This window comes from Topomyia yanbarensis, chromosome 2, assembly GCF_030247195.1.
Source record: "Topomyia yanbarensis strain Yona2022 chromosome 2, ASM3024719v1, whole genome shotgun sequence".
Taxonomy (NCBI): Eukaryota; Metazoa; Arthropoda; class Insecta; order Diptera; family Culicidae; genus Topomyia; species Topomyia yanbarensis.
The window spans coordinates 234525968-234549001 of record NC_080671.1 but is presented as its reverse complement, the minus strand read 5'-3'; the positions used below and the strand labels follow the sequence as shown (position 1 = coordinate 234549001).

The window sequence follows — 23034 nt, the reverse complement described above, 5'->3', positions numbered from 1 at the left end:
ATCTTGGCAATCGCCACACCCTCGGCGGAGGAGTGTATTACCTCTTGAACCGGGAACCGTCCCGTTGTACAGATTGCCACCATTCCAGACCCGTCCGACACCCAATTGCCGTTGCCGGCAGGGATGCTGTACGGGTCTGATAAGAGGGCGACATCTGTCCTCGACTCCGAGACCGACTGCCACAGCAGCTGTTGGGCTGCTGCACAATGGTTAAGATTTAGCTGTGTGACGTTCACGACTTATTCTTATTTAACTCACCGAAGGGACACGAAGGTCAGCCCATAGCATGTTTATGGGCTTGCTTCTAAGCGGTTCAGATAAGGCACTTGTGTGCCTTAGTGCAACCCCGCTCTTTATATCCCTCCTCGCCGCAGCGACAACATAGTGTGCTCCTATCTATGCCCTTGCACTTGTAGGCTTTGTGGCCGGACTCAAGGCACCGATAGCACCTATCCGCTGAAGGCGGCTGGGGTATGCTAATAGGGCATACCGACCAGCCGATCTTCAGCTTCCCTTTCTCGGTTACCTTTTTGGCATCCGCCTTCAGTACCCTGAGGTAGGCTACCTGGGTGCCAGAGGGTCCATCTCTAAATCGCACAGAGGGCCGCTCGATTGTGACGTCGCATTGTTCCTTAACGGCTTCGACGACATATTCTGCGGTCGTGAACTCGTCCAGATGCTTGCACTGGAGAGTCATTTCCGCCTCTAGCGACCTGACTTGGGCGCCTTCACCAAGGACCTCTTGGGCTAAGGCCTTGTATACCGCACTAGATTGTGCGTCTCGCTTCAGCACCAGAAGCATTTCTTCCGTGTTGGTGCGTCTCACGCTACGCACATCTCGCCCAAGGGCCGAAAGGCTTTCGGCCGCCTTCATCGACTTTAGGACATCGGCGTATTTGTCCTTGTCGGTTTTTAACCACAAGGCCTCGCCTCTGTTCTTGGCCTTCTTCGCGGGTCGCGGTACCTCCGGTGTCGGTGCCGGCTTCTTCTTGGTGACCAGCGTCCAGGAGTTTGGGCCCCCCTGCCCCGGTCGCGCCGGGTTGCTGGTACCATCGCTCTGCTCAGCGAGGTCATTCTCGCCCTCGCTTACCTCAGCCAGACGGCGTTTGGCTTTAACGGTTGCACGCCGTGTGGTGTCGGTTTTTGCACCCTCGCCTGGCGACTTCCTCGGGCGCTTCGCGTTCGACGACGTCTTGCGATTGCCCTTGCCCTTGCCTTTTCCCTTCGAGGGGAACTCGGCTGCCGCTTCGAGCGACGTAGCTGCTCCATAGAAGGTGAAGACCACTGTCTGAGTGCCCGTAACGACCTTCTCTTTTTCCTCCCTCTTGGAGGCCACTGTCTGGGTTTCTCTGTCGGACTTCTCTCGACATTCCACCGTCTTGGCATAAGCCTGCTGTTTCTGTCTTGCGACACGAACAGTTTTTCGGAGTTCCAGGAGACTCTGTTTTAACTCCTTGCTTATGTTTTGCTTTGCGCTAGTGAACTCGATTATTGAATCGAGCTGCTCCACCACTTTGCGCATCGCAGATAGTGGCCCGTCCGGTGCGTTGGTAGGGCTATTTCCTACCGCTGCTGGGGGGTCACTGGTGCTTTCAGATGCAGCACTCATCGTTCCACTACTCTCCCCACGGGGGGGAGACCTCGCCAAACCACCTCTAGCAAAGGGGTTTGGCACCTCCGACTGTTTATTTTTGTTTTTTGTTGACTCCATGTTTGATCCCACGAGTAGCGCGAGAATAAATGTCCGCCACGCCAGAGCTCCGCATTACCGGGGTAAGGGACGCTTACTGTGGGGGTTGCCCAGGTACCCCACAGGCTCCGTTAACGATCGAGCATCTTTTTTACCCCCTCGATCACTCATCCCTCGGCACGGGTCGCTTCACGCCTTGGAATTGGGGTTATGACCTACCTTGCTTTACGTGGTGACCTCGGCCCAGATCATCACAACCATCCTCCTTTACCAGGGTCCAATGTAGCTCTGGTTCTCAATAGTTCCATGTACGTATATTATTACAGACATGCCACTATTGAGATCCGTCATTCGCTAGCGGAGTAAGGGTGTGTGTATGTATGTGTGTATGTGTGTGTGGAAAAAAATGTCACCTCTGTTTCTCAGAGATGGCTGGACCGATTTGCACAAACCTGATCTCAAATGAAAGGTACAACCTTCCCATCCTGCTATTGAATTTTTTGTTGATTGGACTTCTGGTTCCGGAATTACGGATTGAAGAGTGCGACCACCCAGCAAATTCCCATGTAAACTGAAATGAAAAAATTCTTAAAGGGGGGAGTAGGGGAAAATTTCCAAATCGAATTTGCGTTTTTGATGCTAAATGTCTTTAAAATGCATGAAACGTCGAGATTTGATGTAAGCTTGAAAAATTTTTTTTGGCGAAAATTGACTTTTTTGGATTTTGGCACCTTTTTGTCTTTCTCATATAAAAAGGTTATGCAATCATTCTAATAATAGTCAACCTTATCCCGGCGTTTTTTTTTTTGACTTTTTTAGGCGTAGGTAGGAGTATCCAGTGAGGGATTGCTACTCTAAAATTGAAACTAGTTTAAAATTTCTTAACAAGTTGAAAATTTTCGGCAGGGTTCGGACCCCCCGGATCCTTTTCCTTGATCCGCCGCTGTTTTTAATCGATGTTTCAGTGTCGACACATAGCATCTCAAGATCGTGGCTGTCGGTACATTGTATGTATGTGCAAATTGTACTGAATATGTAATATACATTTCCACCGTTGTATTGAACATAACCAGTCATGGAATCGTAGTTTGGACAAATGAGAAAGGCACAATCGCACCACTAGGTGGATTAAAACAGGTTTTTACACCAACTTCAACTACGTATAAGCAAGAAAGGTGCAAAGCAAAATGCACTTACAGGCACTTTTTCAATGTCTAAACGATACACAATAAAGGTAAGAAGGTTTGGTGTGTGGCATTTTCAAAGCTTTGTCGAAGACACCAACTTTATACCTCGTCAGTATAAAAAGTTAATCTTTTTAGTTCGACCATATTTTTTTCTGGATCCGCTTCTGAAAGCCATGCCTAATTTGAATTGTTATCAGATTGTGGGAATATTCATACGAACAATTCCTCCAAAGACACTCAGTGGTATATTCGATGGTTTGGCCTCAAGTGAAATAAGTTTATCTTTTTGGCGTTTCCGACCACTGTGAGTGTGTAATAAGATGAAGAAAGGTACAAAATTTCTGTACCTGCTGTAAATGAAAACCACGTTACAAAAAATCTCACCTTAAACATCAATCTATCTTTATAGTACTAGTTAACAAAGTAAGCAGTCTTATGGCTGAATTTGTGACGTGTGCGCATGCAATGTATGCTGTATAGTTAATCCCTAAAAGGAAATGCATTGAAAAGAAATCGAACACAATGAAATGCAACCATTTTATATTTTATATTATATTTACAATATTGAAAAAAAAAATCATAGCTCCTTTTTTCTTATGCCTTTATTTGCATGATTTTTATTTTTCACAACACTCTTCGTCAAGTCTCCCGAATGGGGGAGCAAAAAATAATATTTGCGTTATCCATATTACACCCACTAAAAACTGTTCATTTTACTGCTTAAGATATGTTATTTTTAAACAGTCGTGCTGATTGAACGACTTCGTCGTGATACTAGCAGAACATCAGCAATAGCATCAGATTCTATGGTATATCACCATGTGCATATTAAAATCAAAACTTCATTCTCATTTTATTTGCATCATGCCGAATTTTATCACCAGACATGGATTCAATTTCCTTTTAATGTTTGATACACAAGCCTTCTATTAAGATTGTTGTATATATGTATAATATAAACTGCCTTGATTCGGCTACCTGTTAATTTAATACATAGTTTTGTACTAAGAACCAGTAGCGCATTGGCTTGTTCCGGACAGTACAACGCATCAGAATACAAACATATTTCTTCGCCAGTCATCATTCTGCGAAGATGAAATTGTAGTCATCTTCGCGAATAGTTGTAAACCATCATCGCTATGGTGAGGAATGGTTTGCTGATTCGTTTATTCGTTATTCACTTCATAGCTTCCTCGTGCAGTTCATTCGGTCGCTCGATGAGTAGCAAAGCAAGAACGTATGGATAAGGCATTCGGGTGAACAAGGATTATCCGTCGGCTTCATTCGTGGGTGAATACCAACAGCAACTTGAATATAAGAACGAAGAACAATATGGGACGAATGCAGCTGGTTCATATTCACCGTGCTTCGTTGCGATGAAGATTCTGAAGCAACATTGAAGAATACAACCTGTCATAACAAGTTTGATTGTGATCTACTCGTCACCCAAATGCGTCAAACCACTCTGACCAGTAGCGTGTAGCAACATGATATAGTCAAGCTGCACGTGCTTCACAAAGTCAACTGAGAAACCCACTCAATTATGTAAAATTAAAAAAAAGCAAGTGAACTTAAACTTTTGACCGGTAGTGTACGTACATGATGACGATAAATCTGTGCTTATATGATACAATCCCGTCGATTCTTAAAGGAGTTATAATTAGTCGAAATAGAAAAATTGATAAAAAGTACACAAAGAATCCCTGCATGACGGTATGCAATATTTTTCCTATTGTTTGAGCTCCTGCCCCCTAAAAACTGAGTGAAATCAGATGCATAATTTTTATTTCAATACTATTAGGGACGATCCATAAATGACGTAGCAATTTTTGAGTGATTTTCAACACCCCCTCCCCCATCGTAGCATTTCATCAAAAAACCTCTAAATCCTCCCCGGGTAATTACGTAGCTTGACGGTAAGTCCCCCCATCCCTTGTCCCTACAAAATTTAAAAAAAAATGAAAAACGATGTTAGTTATTCCCCTTGAAAAAAGCTACGTAGCATGACATGACCCCCTACCCCCCTGTCGTCACACATCATCACAGAATACAAAAATCCCCCCTCCCCCATATAATGCTACGTCATTTATGGATGATCCCTTATAGCATCTCGCTAATTTCACATTTTCCATAAATACAAAAAATCGTAGAGTTTACATAGACTTTTAAGGAGGGAAAAAGGGTTGGAGAAATATCTACTTGAGTGTACGAGGGGGAGGCTAAAAAGTGTAATATTTTGGTATACGGGGTTTATGAATGCTACTTATACAATTGTATTTCACTGGAATTACCTTCCATATCCTATGCAGAGCATATGAGACATCGCTTTGAACAAAGCCCATGAATATTGTTCCAACCAGTAGGACTCCTATCAATGAAAAAAAAAAATCAAATATTATTACTAAACCCAACATTAACTAACAAGCCTTAAGTACAATGAATATTTTTGGAATCCATTGGCGCAGCTTAACGAGGCCGAAAATTCTTTTTAAAATTTCTCATACAGAAAAGTTGTGCAATCATTCTCGAATCAACTTCCGCAGGGCCGGAGGGCCGTGCGTCATGTATGTGTATGTCTATGTTTTCTTTTTTTATTTTTTAGTGTGCAGAAAAAATGTTCAAAAACACCCTGAGCAGGAATAAATGTACAAAAACCAGCAACTCAGAAAACATTTTTGGGTATCCGACCCGCTCTTTCATTGAATCTGATTCCTCTCCGGCATTATCTTACGGCACTGCTTCGGGAAGAGGTTTTTGTATGTGCACAGTATACACTACAACCCGGCAACTCAATAGTTAGCTTCTTCAGTAGGGCTACAGCACCCTTCCTCAACACACCAGTTTTTGACCATCCACACAACGTGGCAATTTCTGTATGGTAGTAGGAAAGCTAGCGGAGGGTTGGGAATTAGTGCTCTTCCCCTACGAGAACAATCGGGCGAAAAATTGCAGCTGTCTAATTCACTGAGCACTTCGGTTCCCTTGTGCCATTTAGCACATCTTGCTCGTTGAGCTTCCGACTTGTTTGCGAATTATTTGGTCTAGTCCCCGACGATAGACCTAGCCTACTCCGACGGAGAATTCCCCGGTGAGAGTTCTCTCGAAACCGAGTCAACCAGCCAGGTGCCCGGGTTAGTTCGGCGATTCCGGTGGAGCAGGGCGTACAGTTCGCTGGTGTATCGACGACCCGCGACTGGTGTCTCGTCGCGGTCTACTCTGGTCCCGACGGTGAATCTAGCTTACACCGACCAAGAGTTTCGGATGGAGCGTGGTATCCGGTTCGCTGACGACGCATACCCGGTGCTTTGTTGCAGTCTACCCGACTAGTCCCTGGAGGTAGATCTAGCCTACTGCGGCGGAGAGTTTTCGGCGATGATTGCTCTCCCAAAACCATTGTTCGTTGTTCATCACGCCATCTCCGCTGTAAGGCGGTCATGACCTGCCTCACCACACTGTTGACCGCGATCCATGTGTTTGTGTCGCTTGTCATTCTGTAAACGACCTTCTCCGGTCGATGTCCGGTCGTCCCGTTTCATGTATCTGCTGCGAGCCACTTCTAACTTCGGACATTCGAAAATCACATGCTGCGATGTCTCCTCGACACTTTTCACACTCCGGGTAGAATGGTGACGTTGCGTGCCCGAACCGATAAATATACTCGCTGAGCAGCCCTGGCCCGACAGAAGCTTCATTGACCCACGTCGACAGGTTTGGGATAAGCCGGTAGGTCCACATTCCCTTCTCTGTATTGGCCCATTCCTGCTGCCACCTCGCCATCGAAACGATTCTTACCATCTTCCTCGCGATTTTGGTGTTTCTCCGATTGCACAGTGCTTTAAAACGTCGTTTCTGTGCTCAAAATTAATAGCGTCTAAACCGTTAACTTTAGAAGTATAGTTTGTTCGGATGAGTTCTTGTTTATATGATTGCGCATCTACAGGAAAGTATCGTTCAGTGATTAATTCACCTATAAGTAACATACGGAATTTATTTTCTATGCTAATTAAGATCGAGAATCTGTATCTTCAGCAAAGTTAAATTAAATGTTACTGCAAAAGAAATTGCTGAAGGTATAATATTTCTAACTTGATTAGTTTTCAAGTTATAGAACATTTTATATGGAAGACCACTTAAAACTAGTTATTTTATGATAACTTTTTAGCCATTCTTCTACGCTCTAGAAATCTTTCCTAAAATTGTATATGGTGTTGAAACACATTTTTGAGGAACAAAATGTCTTTCTATCGGTTGGATTAAAAAAAAAATTCTAATTTTGTCACATTTTTGGGGTAACTTTCACCCTCAATAATCTGTTAAGGAGTAAAAAAGAGCAACATCATAATATACTAAAAGTTCTAGCTTTTTACTCTCATATAGTGGTTGAATGGATTGTCGAACCGAATCTCCCGGAGTGTTATGTTCAAAACAAAATGCTAACGCGGTATAAAATGAAACAATCAAGCACACTACGACAAGCCAAGGATGGTGATAGGCGAAACGATCAGCGAAAGCCGATTTGTTCTCGATGTTCTACGCAGTAGTGTCAATCCATGGGTTTGTGCATTCAGTACACGTCGTCACTCAGTGAGTGAATCATAGTTGATGTTTGCCTCATTTCTCTATTCCTCCTCATATGCTGAGTGCCGTGGCATTTTACCCGTAGACGATTCATTGCGCAGCGATTCGCTCTGTCTGGAAATTTACCTACCAAGAATCGCAAAACAATAATTTTTGAAAAAGGTGACTGCCATTCGTTTTGATAATTATCATCTAGATTTTCTCTGGTCATATTTTAAGTCACGAAGTAAATATTGCGCATTTGTTCAATCTAGATGAATGAAGTGTACTAATATCTGAGTTTTTCAGGTATTATTGTACAATGAAGGTATACATACCATCATCGAGGGTTACTTTACGCCACGGGGGCTACTTTACGCCAAAATTAAAGAATGATACTTGAACTTCTAATTGATATTAAAAGTTTTATTTTGATAAAAGCAAAACATAGTATTATTCGCTGGTTCAACACATATATAAAACTTGTACATAAGTTTAAGAAAATGCTTGGAAGCAATCGTAGTAGGCGATGAAACTGAAAAATAAAATATACGCAAAAACATTGTAACTTAAATTCTCTTGGGAAAGTGTGATTGACAAGATAAACGCAACACATGTATCCGCAGTAATAGTTTTATTCAGAACGGCAGACAAGTAAAATACAGACAAGGTAGGTTCACACTTGTACACACTAAAACTCGACAAATCAACTGTAGGTTATTGCGCTTTAGTCTGGTTCACAACACTCCCTCTCAGACCAAGTGTAAAACGATGCTTTTTAAATGAACCAGGCTTTTAGTGAACACATCCGCAACCTGCTTCTGCGTCGGTACATATTTCACTTTGATGTGACCGTTCTGGATACATTCACCGATATAGTGGTGGCGTATATCTAAATGTTTCAACCTCTTCTGATCACGCGGTTCACTAGCAATGTGGATACACGATTGATTGTCCTCAAATAGCGTTGAAGAATTGGTGTCGATTCCGAGGTCTCTTAGTATATTCCTGAGCCATATCACATCCCACGCTGCTTGACTCAATGATACGTACTCTGCTTCAGTCGACGAGAGAGAGACGGTAGTTGGTTTCCTTGTAGTCCACAGTACTGAGTTTCCAAAAACTTGAAACACACCTCCAGAAGTTGACCTACGGTCGTTGATGTAGCTTCCCCAGTCGGCATCGGCGTAACCAACCAGAAGCTTCGCTTTTACATTGCGTCGATACACAAGGCTAAAGTCCTGTGTGCCCTGCAAATAGCGCAACACACGTTTCAAATGCGTCCAGTGGGTGTCCGTTGCTCCACTCTGGAAACGGCTGAGATAGCTCACGGCGGAACTGATGTCAGGACGCGATGATAACATTAGATATGTCAGGCATCCAACAAGCAGGCGATATGGATGCTGCGTTATCGTTTCCGATTCATTTCGTTCCAATTTCAAGTTGATTTCTAAAGGAGTTGACACTGGTCGGCAGTCTTGCTTGCCAAATCGTTTTAGTAGAGCGCGAATGTACTGAGACTGGTTGATCTATCTGGAGATTTCTATCCACATTCATTCCAAGAAAATACTTCAAATCCTTCATATCATCCATCTCAAATTCCTGGGCTTTGTTCCGTTGTTTGTTCCGCAATAATGCATCCAACATATTTGACGCCACGATAATGCCGGCCTCGTACAAAATCAAATATACAATCTCATCCTTCCACTTGCGAACATACAAGCAGCTATAAAATTGCGAACGCCTGAATCCAAGTTTCAACATTAGCTTATTAAAACGTTCGTTCCAGCTTCGGGGGTCTGCTTAAGACCGTACAATGTTTTGTTTAATTTACACACGCTACTCCCCCTCTCAAATACTGGAGGTTGGCACATGAACACGGTCTCTGATAAATTTCCGTTCAAAAAGGCGGTACGCACATCCATTTGATGGACATACAGATCCTGCTGAACCGCTACTGCCAACAATGTACGTACAGTGCTCATACGAACGACTGGTGCGTACGTTTCTAGGTAATCAAAGCCATGACGTTGGGAACAACCCTTCGTCACTAGACGAGCTTTGTACCTATCAATGCTTCCATCTGCCTTATACTTTATTTTAAAGACCCACTTACTTGGAATTGCGCGCTCACCATCAGGGAGATTTACCAGATCCCACGTGCGGTTCCTTTTCAACCATCGCAGCTCATCCTCGATTGCCTTTTCCCACTCAGGCCGGTCTTCTCGTTGGCGTAGTTCAGCAATGTTATCTGGCAACTCTTCAACATAGTTTTCTGCATTCAATGCGAAAGCCACACACACTTCTTACTCCGATAGATGCACTGGAAGAGTTCGTTGTCGATCATTTATTCTTAACGGCGCACTCTCATCTTCTGCACTTTCGTACTCTTCATGCAGATCTTGTTCTGCATCCGATTCTTTATCACTTTGCTGCTCTATATCTTCGGCGATTCTGACAGACGTGCTCGCCTTCGAATCCGGAAGACGGTTCGACACTAGATGATCATTCGTATAAACCAGCGGATGAACTGTCTTCTTCACCGGAAGTTCTTCTATTTCTACGTCGCGACGGATAATCACTTTTTGTTGTTCTGGGTGCCACACACGGTATCCTTTCGAACCATAACCGACCAAATAACACACGCGACTCTTGGCATCCAGTTTGGATCTCTTCTCTTTAGGAATATGACAAAACACTTTGCTTCCGAAAACGCGCAATCTCGCTACGTCCGGCGATCGTACCACATTTCGAACGGTGTTTTTGTAACCGTCAAAGCGTTTGTCGGACTTCGATTAATCACATTGTACTGTACGTACTCCCCAGTAAATCACCCCTGAGCATCAACCCAATAACCCTAATTAAACTAACCCAATTTAATCCATCCCAAGACAAATCATCACGCCAAACATTTTCCGCAATACTCGATGACTTGCTCAAACCAAAAACTATCCCACAATACGATACGATTCTCACACCTAATAAAGACATTTCCCAGACACAAGACCTTTTCCCAACGAAAACACTTCAATCCAAAATTATATCAAATGTCAAAATAACACCCCACATTCCAAAACCTACCCCTTGTAGAAACATGACTCAAGACAGGTGTGACTTGAAAACATTCCCACAGCATACTCGACCGTCATTTCCCAGACGACCAAATGACCAAAACTTTACATGACAAAATCATAAACCAAACTAGAACTCGAAACTAGAACAACGTAACATTCTCACAGCTCATAAATCAAAATAACTTTCGACCTCAAAAACAAACCACCAGGAAACAAATACCGTTTTCTCCGAAGACAAACTAAAGCAGAACGATTATATAACTTGCCTGACCCAGTCCCCCGGTTCGACAATACGAAGACAAAAAACCTAACAGCACATGCTAGTCATAGTGCATTTCAGTGCAGATGACTCACCCACCAAGCCGACCCGATCGGATTAGACTAACTCCCGCTCTCTGACTCACTCTCCCTCTCTATCTTCCATTTCTGCTTGAGCCAACAGTGATGAGCACTAACCACGCCTCCACACACATATCGAACATACAGCTGGAATAAACGCAACTAGCCAATAAGAAAATAGTAACGCCGTTACTAATTAGCGTAAGTTAATCACACATGTATTAGGGAATATAAATAAGTAATTTGAAAAATAAAAAGGCAGTCAGTTGACATTCAGCATCCATGTTGTTTTTTTGCACCGAGGTTATTTTCATGGCGACCGCAACGGCAGTGAACTTGCCGAGTTTTAAGTGGCAACGGCAGTGAATCTGACCCAGAAAAAATATTAAGTGAAAAAAAATGCAACGACTGTAAACTTGCTGAGTTTTAAGTGGCAACGGCAGTGAAACTGACCGAGAAAAAATATTAAGTGAAAATAGAAATGCAACGGCGGTGAACGGAGAATAGAGATTAACAAACATTTTTTTTGGAAAAAAGAGGTGTTACAATGGGCTGGTTTAGCAGTGATGAGATCATCACATCGACAGCTACCAGCAGTGTCAGTGAAAACACCTTGGCGGCAGGTGCACTATGCCTGATCGCAGTAATCATGGTTGCGTATTTCTTGCTAAAAATATTTAACAAATATACTAAGGACATGGTTGGCAAGGCCACCGAAAAGGAGATCAAACTCCAGAAAATTAATATAGTATAAAAAAACCCTAATAAACAATTCACAAACAATCAAACAAAATGAAAGTGAAAAATTAGCAAAAAAACATTCAAAAATAGTAGGGAATAGTGGTAGATTTTCTACAAAAATTCAAAAATACCAGCATCACCAAGAGTAATCCCGAGAGCACATTCAAAAATAGTAGGGAACAGTGGTAGATTTTCTACAAAAGAAAAAAATTTCAAAAAATACCAGCATCACCAAGAGTAATCCCGAGAGCAACATGGAAGACATCCCGCAGGAGACATGGGACCATATTGACGAATTCCTGGAATACATAAAAAACAAGGTAAAAGTGCATTCCTAGACCATAAGTGAAAAGTGAAAAAAAAAATTGTAATAAATTTGTAATTACATGCAAAGTACACAAAAATGAAAACCACCAAAATTTTATTTTGTTAATTAATTAATTCCAACAATAAGCTACATATTCCAAGACGAGCTAGAACAGTAAATAGCTGACACCGTTGAATTTTTCAACGAAATAAATAAACAAACAAAAATAGCAGAAAATTCAGAAATTTTCAAAAAAAAATTGCCACAAACTAGTGACGAAACAAACGCTAAATCAGAAGTAACATTATACCCCGACTCACCAGAGAAGTGTAAAAAGTAAATAATTTATTCCGTTTATGGACCGATTAAGAGAAATCGAGAACTACATAAAACGTGAATACAGAAATATTATCAAGAGTAAACATCGCCCCAGAACACTTAGTAATATAGAATTAAAAAGGAATCAATTACAGGATATATTCTTAGAGTACAAAAGAATTTTGAAAACATTTGAACACAGAATTCAGAAAAAAAAAACAATGGAATAAGGAAGTAGAGATCTTCTCCGCCATTCACATACTATATACGCAAAGCATTAATACTCTCGATAACAGCTTGGTCATCACCAAGAAATACGACAGTGATTCTGTTATATTCAATGAAAGTGGCAGCAGGAAACCGAAAAAGCAGCGATCGTTTTCAGAAGAAGACACTGTAACCTCTAGACTAGTTCAGTGGGTGGTTGGAGGGGAATTCTGCTGGTACTCGTTTTGTGCGTACACATACTCACCACGGGACTCATTCACGTTGGGAACTACGGGAAAACGGACCATTCATTGCTGCAGGCAACCAAGGTGAAGACCCAAAGGGTACGCGCTATACATAACAGATCACACCAGCGAAACCTTGAACCTTCTTTCAAATAGAACACCTGAAGACGAGGGCTGACGACTCCTTTCGAGTCCGGAGCTCGAATCAAATTGTGGTGTAAATATACGGACAATGTTAATCTTGAACGAAGCTCAATTCTTAATTACATGTACAATTTATTTTACCCTAACACATGTCCTTAAATCTAAGTGACGTCACATTATCCTATTTCTACTTGCGGATTTTATTTGTTGGTGTAGGGTGTGCGATGGCGGCATAGCGTATAGCCGACGAGAACAGCAATGGCGGATCTGTGACCGCTTATAGTGGACGCTTCGATCCTTCCGGGGTGTCGATTATCGTGGTTGTGGTATTGACCGGAAACGAACTGCTTACCGATCTTTGTTGAAGATGCTGACGACAATATGGTGACGGATTGTCTAGCACGTCCAACCTTCGGTTCTGGTTGCAGGGACTCACGGCACTCCCGATCGTGATCTGTCCGCTGCGTAGTAGGCGGTCGAGGAATCTCTCCTGTGAAAATATTCTTCGGACGAAGTCCGAAGCTGGAAACAAAAAGGTCCACTGGGGACCTGCCCAGTAGAAATTAGCGTATGTGTCACGTGTTTTTACAACTGAACCTACACCAACGTTTTACCCGTTTCATTTTAGAATTTTACCTTTTTGACTCTTTTTTAAATTGTATGTTCCGTGCTTTCCATGTCATGCTTTTCGTATTGGGAACACTGTTTAACAATATATTTAATTTTAACGATTAGCCCTAAGATAATACATTTTAATAATTTTATGACAATTAACCGTACTAACACCTTTTAATTCACTTGACCCGATTTAATTATCACTATGTATATTCGCCTCATTTTTAATCTGCTAATCTGATCTACAACAAAAACATCATAAGAACATTTGACACCACTTAACAAAAATACAAAAAGACTTTACATTAATTTCAGTAAAACCGCGCGCACTTCTGATTTCTTCGGGCGTTGGGAGCAGAAAGAATGTTCTTGGCGGTAGCTGAGTGTGGCTAAGGCCGGATGATACCGAGTAAACTTAAATTTTCGCGATGTCATCCGATCTGACATTTACCTTGTCCACTTTTGGCAGCCCTTCCCATGACTGCAACAGCGATGAATGACATGTTGCGCGACATTACTTGATCACACCGTTGTGATTGAGTACCCTACTGAGAGTGTTCCTGCAGGAGTGACTCCTCCGTCCCAGACGTAAACGTCAGACTTGGAGGACTACCACTCACACAGTTGACAGTACTGCATAGCTAGGGTAGGACTTAAGATGGATTGGTGGAACTAATTGAGCAACCCTAGAGTATTTTTTTTCATTTTGGCAAAGCCAACAATCAATATTGTAACCAGCGGTTACAATACCCCCTCGTTACTCTTCAAAATGACAAAATTCATTTTGAAACGAAAGATGTAACTTTGAAACGAAAGATGGAATTTTATTTGAAAGTTTGATAACCGTTTGGCTGATAACTAATTTGAAACATTATCAAATAAGTTTCAGCACTTCGTTATCTATGCCCTTTTCATAAGTTGTTCTATTTTCCTTCTTCACCCAGTGAAGAGGAGAAGAACTCACACTTCAACACGCTTACGTGTTGAAAGCTGTCAAAGTGGAATGTTTACGTTTAGCTCTGGACTACTGCACGGCTTACATATACTAGGCTAGCTCGTTAGAGTGTAAACATTTGACGAGTGCGCGTCATAGAAATCGTCGGTGAAAACAATTAGATGAATCATTTATTGTTTGCTGCTAACGAATCATCGGCACCTGATGGATCACAAGGAAGCTATGCCGACGTCCAAAACTTTTTCTGGTAACAGGAAATTACGATGAGATATGTTTACTATGGCATGCAGCCAAATTCCTGATTTTCGCTAATAATCACAAAGATGCACTGATTATCCACTGTGTCTAGAGTAATTATGGCGTAATTTACGTCATAAATCGTTGCATATTATTTTTTTCACTGTAAGAGCTCAAATATTGTCAATTAACATCATTCGAGAAATCCATTTGTTTATCTCAACGATTTCTCTGACGTCACCGACAACTGTCAATTCGCGGAGTAGCAAGCCTCGTTTCTGTGAGCCGTGGACTACTGTAAATTTTTTTTTAACCAGTTCAAATATTGTGGAATATTTCGACTATAACTTGTTCTCTTGCTAGAAATTTCCGTGGTACCTATATTTCAGCAAGATTTAGGTGATTCATTTAACAATTCGTATTCCATTGGCCAGTTGGAAGGTCAATCTGCTGCGAAGGAAATTTCACACAAAGGAGTTAGTTATAGTTTTACGAGGTAGGATAACCAAGTAAATACTTCGACCGACTTTGGTTTCACTTTATGCGGTGCCATTCGACAATGTGCATTCATTGATATCCGGATTTATAAATGATAATAAAATAGTGAATTTTGGTTTGTTCAAAAACTACCCTTTTGACGAAATCTTTCTGTTTCAGGGTTTTGGCATTATTAGCCCACACATCCCTTTTCCCATACTCGCGTGTTGTTTATGCGAGCTGGTTTCATAACTGGAGGAAATATCACAAGGGATGCAGACCGTCTTCGGCAATCGTCCGCTACTGTGACAATTCAACCCATTGTCAACAAATAACCGTCACCTATCACAAACAACTAAATGTTCTAAATGCCTGTAAAGTTGGACTTTCATTCTATAAGCAGCGATCCAGGACCAATTCCTGTCGCTATATTTTCAATCGACGGTTTGCACGGGTCTATCCCGATTTTACGTTTTCGGTGTGTTCCTGCTCTCTCTTGGCTGGACTGTAAATCGACTCATTGATGTACGTATGCCATCAATGGTAAACGAGCTGATTTTAATTCAACAACCGTTTTGAAGATAATCGTTTCGTTTCAGGGTTCGAACCACATATTGCATGATGCAGAACGATTGGCCTACCAAACTCCGATTCTTAGCGTGTTGGTCCAATACAGAACGGTGGCTTTCTGGGAGATTATAAAAGTTACGTCGAACTACCATCAACCCAGGCAACCATGTTTGAGACCGTCCAGAAATACCGATGCAGTTTTGAAACTACCTCGCCGGACAAAGTTTTTTTATATACATATATACAATGGAAAAATTTAACTATATACAATTAATTTAAGCATGCAAATAAGGAACTGGAATAATAATTTTCCTTCCGAAGAAATCTGGTTCATCGTCTCGATTCATAGAGCTTATTTTTCCAACAACCATATTCATATTCTATGATGCATTAACCGACTTTTCTAGTTACAATCTTCCGAATCTTCGGGGGTCGGAAGTTCCGGTATTCTATATTATTGTTTGTAACCAATGTTTTAGCGAAAGCCCTGCCTGAGCCCGAATTTGCCTAAGATAAATTTAATCTCGTAATAATTGAAAAGGTTTGTTTTGTCGAGGAATTTAAACTGGGATTATTATTTGCTTTCCTAAATGGACTAGCCGTCGATTATTAGGGTTTTATTCTTTGGATGGTTGGATTTCCTTAGCACATTAACCTCGTGTGCCGTATGCAACACGGATTCAATATTCACGCTTCAATCTGTTGTTTGGTGCGTTCTATTCTGCATAATTTTTCGATTGTTTACTAAATTTATCGTGATTCTGTTTGACACAGAGTTCCAACACATATGCCTTTCGAGATGATTGAACAATTTGAGAAAATAAGAAATTCTAAGCTGACTCCATGAATATTCACTATAAAACATACCTTCGTTTGAAGGACGAAGATTCTTTTACAAACAGCGTGCTGTTTTTTGCTTCCCCTTCGGGGAGTTTTGAAGAATTCAAAATTTTGTGGGTATTTGAAGTTGGGCGCCATTTTGTAACCTCTAGACTAGTTCAGTGGGGGGTTGGAGGGGAATTCTGCTGGTACTCGTTTTGTGCGTACACATACTCACCACGGGACTCATTCACGTTGGGAACTACGGGAAAACGGACCATTCATTGCTGCAGGCAACCAAGGTGAAGACCCAAAAGGTACGCGCTATACATAACAGATCACACCAGCGAAACCTTGAACCTTCTTTCAAATAGAACACCTGAAGACGAGGGCTGACGACTCCTTTCGAGTCCGGAGCTCGAATCAAATTGTGGTGTAAATATACGGACAATGTTAATCTTGAACGAAGCTCAATTCTTAATTACATGTACAATTTATTTTACCCTAACACATGTCCTTAAATCTAAGTGACGTCACATTATCCTATTTCTACTTGCGGATTTTATTTGTTGGTGTAGGGTGTGCGATGGCGGCATAGCGTATAGCCGACGAGAACAGCAATGGCGGATCTGTGACCGCTTATAGTGGACGCTTCGATCCTTCCGGGGTGTCGATTATCGTGGTTGTGGTATTGACCGGAAACGAACTGCTTACCGATCTTTGTTGAAGATGCTGACGACAATATGGTGACGAATTGTCTAGCACGTCCAACCTTCGATTCTGGTTGCAGGGACTCACGGCACTCCCGATCGTGATCTGTCCGCTGCGTAGTAGGCGGTCGAGGAATCTCTCCTGTGAAAATATTCTTCGGACGAAATCCGAAGCCGGAAACAAAAAGGTCCACTGGGGACCTGCCCAGTAGAAATTAGCGTATGTGTCACGTGTTTTTACAACTGAACCTACACCAACGTTTTACCCGTTTCATTTTAGAATTTTACCTTTTTGACTCTTTTTTAAATTGTATGTTCCGTGCTTTCCATGTCATGCTTTTCGTATTGGGAACACTGTTTAACAATATATTTAATTTTAACGATTAGCCCTAAGATAATACATTTTAATAATTTTATGACAACTAACCGTACTAACACCTTTTAATTCACTTGACCCGATTTAATTATCACTATGTATATTCGCCTCATTTTTAATCTGCTAATCTGATCTACAACAAAAACATCATAAGAACATTTGACACCACTTAACAAAAATACAAAAAGACTTTACATTAATTTCAGTAAAACCGCGCGCACTTCTGATTTCTTCGGGCGTTGGGAGCAGAAAGAATGTTCTTGGCGGTAGCTGAGTGTGGCTAAGGCCGGATGATACCGAGTAAACTTAAATTTTCGCGATGTCATCCGATCTGACATTTACCTTGTCCACTTTTGGCAGCCCTTCCCATGACTGCAACAGCGATGAATGACATGTTGCGCGACATTACTTGATCACACCGTTGTGATTGAGTACCCTACTGAGAGTGTTCCTGCAGGAGTGACTCCTCCGTCCCAGACGTAAACGTCAGACTTGGAGGACTACCACTCACACAGTTGACAGTACTGCATAGCTAGGGTAGGACTTAAGATGGATTGGTGGAACTAATTGAGCAACTCTAGAGTATTTTTTTTCATTTTGGCAAAGCCAACAATCAATATTGTAACCAGCGGTTACAACACTCAATTTCTAAAACAAAAGAAGAAATTGAAATTTAAAACAGTAATTAAATTAATCTTATGGTATATTAAATACCGAGTTGAAACCAAAATGGCTTTAAATATAACAACAGCGTCAGAACTAGCATACGACGGCAACCCGGGAGGAGCCAAATCATTTATTGACGCAATTAACCTAGCCAAAACGATAGTACCAGCCGACGGCAAACCGGCTGCTATCCAAATTATACTAACTAAACTGACAGGGAAAGCGAGAAATCTATTCTCTGCTACACCCGTTGAATACGATGAAATAACGGAAAAAAATTCAAAATAATTGTACCGAAAAAGGGAACTTAGACTTCGCTCTAAATAAGCTGAGAACTCTGAAACAAAATCCATCCGAAGATATACAGTGCTTTACCAAGCAGGTAGACGCACTAGCAGTCAAACTAACCGAATCCTACATCAAGGAGCAAATACCTGATGAATCGGCCCGCAAACTATCCAATAAAGCAGCAATACAGGCACTAATTAAAGCCTCGGCAAATCCAGAAACAAGAATTATGCTGAAAGTAGGAAAATTTAATAACCTACAGGAAGCTATCGACATAATGGAAGAAAACGAACAGTCGGAAACTAAAAGCGATGCGATTATCCTCAGAGCAAATGAGCATGACCGTCGATTCCAAAATAATAACCGCTACCCACCAAGACAATATAACAACTATAACAACAGATATAAACCGCCGCGAAGAAACGCGAGATTATATCAAAATAACCACTCCCAGATCAGGTACCCCGTACAAAACAACAGAGGACCTTTTTCGAACTATAGAAACCCTCAGCAACAACCAGACAACAGAGCTAACCCACCACAAAATTTTCATAACAGAAATAACTTCCGTAACCCACAGTATCAACCCAACAGATACAACAACCGAACTAACATGTATTATGCAAGTCAATACAACAACCAACAAAGCCTAGATATCAACCAAAATAACTCTGACTATGCTCAAAATAATAACGACAATAACACCGCCAGGCCATTAGCGATAATGCCAGCGGATGATAATCAAAACCATAACCAACCATTGGCAATACTACCTACAATGCCACATCATTTTTTAGCCCCCCCAGTAACAACTGTTCACAATAGTCGACAACGTGAACAATTGTTACCGAAAGGTTTACCTATACTAACGTTCAATCTAAACGCGTCAAATTTTATCCAAGTCAAAGTGCACATGACTGGGAATAGAATTTGTAGCTTTATCATTGACACCGGCGCGGATATTTCACTATTTAAAGCACAAAATATCCACCCACAACAATATGTAAATACTAACAACAAGACTAAGTTAACCGGTATAACGGAAAATAGCATAGAAACTTTAGGAGTAACTAACACTACATTATGTTTTAACGATACACTTAAATTAAATCACGATTTTCATTTAGTGAGCCCTAACGAACCGATCCAAGCAGATGGTATTTTAGGTCGCGATTTTTTATCTAATTTTAAATGTATTATAGATTACGAATTTTGGCTACTGACCTTTAATATACAAAACGTCCAAGTAGCAATACCTATTGAAGATAGTCTAAATAAAGGTTTTATGTTACCTAGCAGAAGTGAAGTAATCAGAAGGATACCATTTTTAACCACATCTCAGGATATGGTGGTACACTCCGAGGAAATACTTCCAGGCGTTTTTTGCGGAAATACAATAATATCCGCAACAAAACTCTATGTAAAATTTGTAAATACTACCAATAGTCCAATATACATAAATTACTCTCAATTTAAGCCTACTTTAAGTTGTTTAAGCAGTTACTCTATTTTGAATACAAACAATAGAAGAACTAATAACGATAGATGCAATAAAATATTTAACGATATTAACGTAGAACAGATCTCGTCGTACGCGAGGGACAAATTTAACGACCTAATTAATCAATTTCAAGACGTTTTCTGCCTCCCAGAAGAAGAGATCACGCAAAACAATTTTTACTCTCAAAATATAGAACTGAACGACAGAGTACCTGTTTACATATCTAATTAAAAAACTATATATTCATAGTATGACGAAATACAGAGTCAAGTGAATAAAATGCTTGAAAGCAAAATAATCGAACCTTCAGTTTCACCTTATAACTCACCAATTTTATTAGTTCCGAAGAAGTCTAATAATGGACAGGAATGGCGACTAGTTGTCGATTTTAGACAATTAAATAAAAAGATTTTAGCCGATAAATTTCCACTACCGCGAATTGTTGACATTTTAGATCAACTGGGTAGAGCAAAATATTTTACAACCCTAGATCTCATGTCAGGATTCCACCAAATACCCCTCGACGAAGAATCTAGAAAATTTACATCCTTTTCAACCAAGAACGGACATTATCAATTCACAAAACTTCCGTTCGGTTTAAATATAAGTCCAAACAGCTTTCAACGTATGATGACAATTGCTGTGGCTGGTTTGACACCAGAATTAGCTTTTATTTATATCGACGATTTTGTCGTCATTGGATGTTCAACTGAGCACCACCTTACAAATTTAAAACAAGTTTTCGAGCGCTTGAGATACTACAATCTAAAACTCAACGCAACGCAGACAATTAAATAAAAAGATTTTAGCCGATAAATTTCCACTACCGCGAATTGTTGACATTTTAGATCAACTGGGTAGAGCAAAATATTTTACAACCCTAGATCTCATGTCAGGATTCCACCAAATACCCCTCGACGAAGAATCTAGAAAATTTACATCCTTTTCAACCAAGAACGGACATTATCAATTCACAAAACTTCCGTTCGGTTTAAATATAAGTCCAAACAGCTTTCAACGTATGATGACAATTGCTATGGCTGGTTTGACACCAGAATTAGCTTTTATTTATATCGACGATATTGTCGTCATTGGATGTTCAACTGAGCACCACCTTACAAATTTAAAACAAGTTTTCGAGCGCTTGAGATACTACAATCTAAAACTCAACGCACAGAAATGCAAATTCTTTAGCACCGAAGTAACATATCTTGGCCATAAGATAACGGATCAAGGCATGTTACCCGACGATTCAAAATTTAGCGCAATAGTAAATTACCCAACACCAAAAAATTCAGATGAAGTAAGACGATTTGTCGCATTTTGCAATTATTACAGAAAATTCGTTCCAAATTTCACAATAATTGCACACCCACTCAATCAATTACTAAAGAAAGATTGTCAATTTATTTGGATACAAGCATGCCAAGAAGCATTCAACAGGTTGCGAAACTCACTATTGTCACCAACTATATTACAATACCCGGATTTCACGAAAAAAATTATAATAACCACAGACGCTTCAGACGTTGGATGTGGAGCTGTTTTGTCACAGCAGACCAAAATGGAAATTTGCCAATTGCTTTTGCAAGCAAAACTTTCACACCAGGTGAAAAGAATAAACCCGTAATTTTGAAAGAACTAACAGCTATACATTGGGCAATCAATTATTTCAAACCATATGTATACGGAAAGAAATTTGTCGTATACGGAAAGAAATTTACAGTACGAACAGATCACAGACCATTGGTTTATCTGTTCGGGATGAAAAATCCAACTTCTAAATTAACTAGAATACGCCTTGATTTAGAAGAATATGACTTTACTTTACATACCAGGAAAAAGTAATGTAGGACCCGATGCACTATCGAGAATAGTTACCACATCGGATGAATTAAAACAATTAAATGTTCTAAAAGTGAATACGAGATCAATGACTCGACACGCACAACAATCGTATTCTAACGAAAATAGCATTAAGCAACAAGTTCGTATACTAAGAGAAATTGATCAACTCTCGACGTATATGACCAATAACCCGTCGGAGACAAACAAATTAATCAAACTAGAAACTAAAACTGACAGAAACGTATTATTATTTATGATGAAGAAAAATGGAAAAACTATTGCACAAGTGCAACAACAAATGTTAAATGGAAGCCAAACATTAGATTTCGCTTTACAAAAATTAGAAGAAAAAATGAAAATAATGAACCATGAGAAAATAGCGCTGTCCTTAAGTGACGAAATATTTAAAATGATATCGGTCGAAAACTTTAAGATTATCGCAAATGCACAAGTGCATCTCATAGAAATCATACTTTACAAACCACCGACAGAAGTGAAGAACAAAATGGAAATACGAAAGATATTGCAAAACTATCATAAAACCCCCACAGGAGGACATATAGGTCAACACAGACTGTACCTACAAATTAGAGAGATATATCACTGGAATAATATGAAAAGATCGATTGCAGAATTCATCCAGGCCTGTGAGTTATGCAAACGAAACAAAGTCATTCGAAACACTAAGGAAAAACAAATCGTGACAACTACCCCATCAGCCCCATTCGAAGTAATCTCAATAGACACAGTTGGTCCACTACCTAAAACCAACAACAATAACAGATACGCAGTTAGTATCCAATGCGATCTAACCAAATACGTTGTACTAATATCAGTACTGACAAAAGAAGCTAATGTCATTGCCAAAGCGTTAGTAACAGATTTCTTACTAACGTATGGAACATTTAAAGTACTACGATCTGATCAAGGTACCGAGTATAACAACGAAGTCTTTGAACACATCAGCAAAATTTTACAAGTTATACAAAAATTTAGCACCGCTTACCACCCTCAGACAATTGGCGCATTGGCGAGGAATCAAAGATGTTTAAACGAATATCTGAGATCCTTCGTCAATGAACACCAAACTGATTGGGACGAATGGTTAAAATTCTAAAACAAGAAAACTAGTAGTTGTACACAAAAATAGATTAATTAAAACC

At 40.5% G+C, this 23034-nt stretch overlaps 1 protein-coding gene and 3 long non-coding RNA genes across 12 annotated transcripts in view; 1 reads left to right on the top strand and 3 right to left on the bottom strand.

The window, feature by feature from the left end:
* Positions 1–23034, bottom strand: part of LOC131678338 (putative uncharacterized protein DDB_G0282133) — a 2723618-nt gene that overhangs the window by 662708 nt on the left and 2037876 nt on the right. For all 9 annotated transcript variants that reach the window (XR_009303629.1, XM_058958408.1, XM_058958411.1 and 6 more), the window contains one exon: positions 5169–5245. Coding sequence is in view for 8 of the 9 variants with exons in the window: in XM_058958408.1 (XP_058814391.1) it covers positions 5169–5245 (77 nt within the window). In the remaining variant the exon portion in view is untranslated. The remainder of the gene's footprint in view (positions 1–5168; positions 5246–23034) is intronic.
* On the bottom strand, positions 12570–15141 carry LOC131678349 (uncharacterized). The gene is made up of 3 exons (XR_009303633.1): positions 13729–15141; positions 13585–13666; positions 12570–13511 (listed from the first exon to the last, which is right to left on the bottom strand). It is a non-coding gene; the product is annotated as an uncharacterized LOC131678349 (long non-coding RNA).
* Positions 14994–15824, top strand: LOC131678347 (uncharacterized). The gene is made up of 3 exons (XR_009303631.1): positions 14994–15112; positions 15274–15618; positions 15693–15824. It is a non-coding gene; the product is annotated as an uncharacterized LOC131678347 (long non-coding RNA).
* Positions 16562–18271, bottom strand: LOC131678348 (uncharacterized). The gene is made up of 2 exons (XR_009303632.1): positions 17764–18271; positions 16562–17701 (listed from the first exon to the last, which is right to left on the bottom strand). It is a non-coding gene; the product is annotated as an uncharacterized LOC131678348 (long non-coding RNA).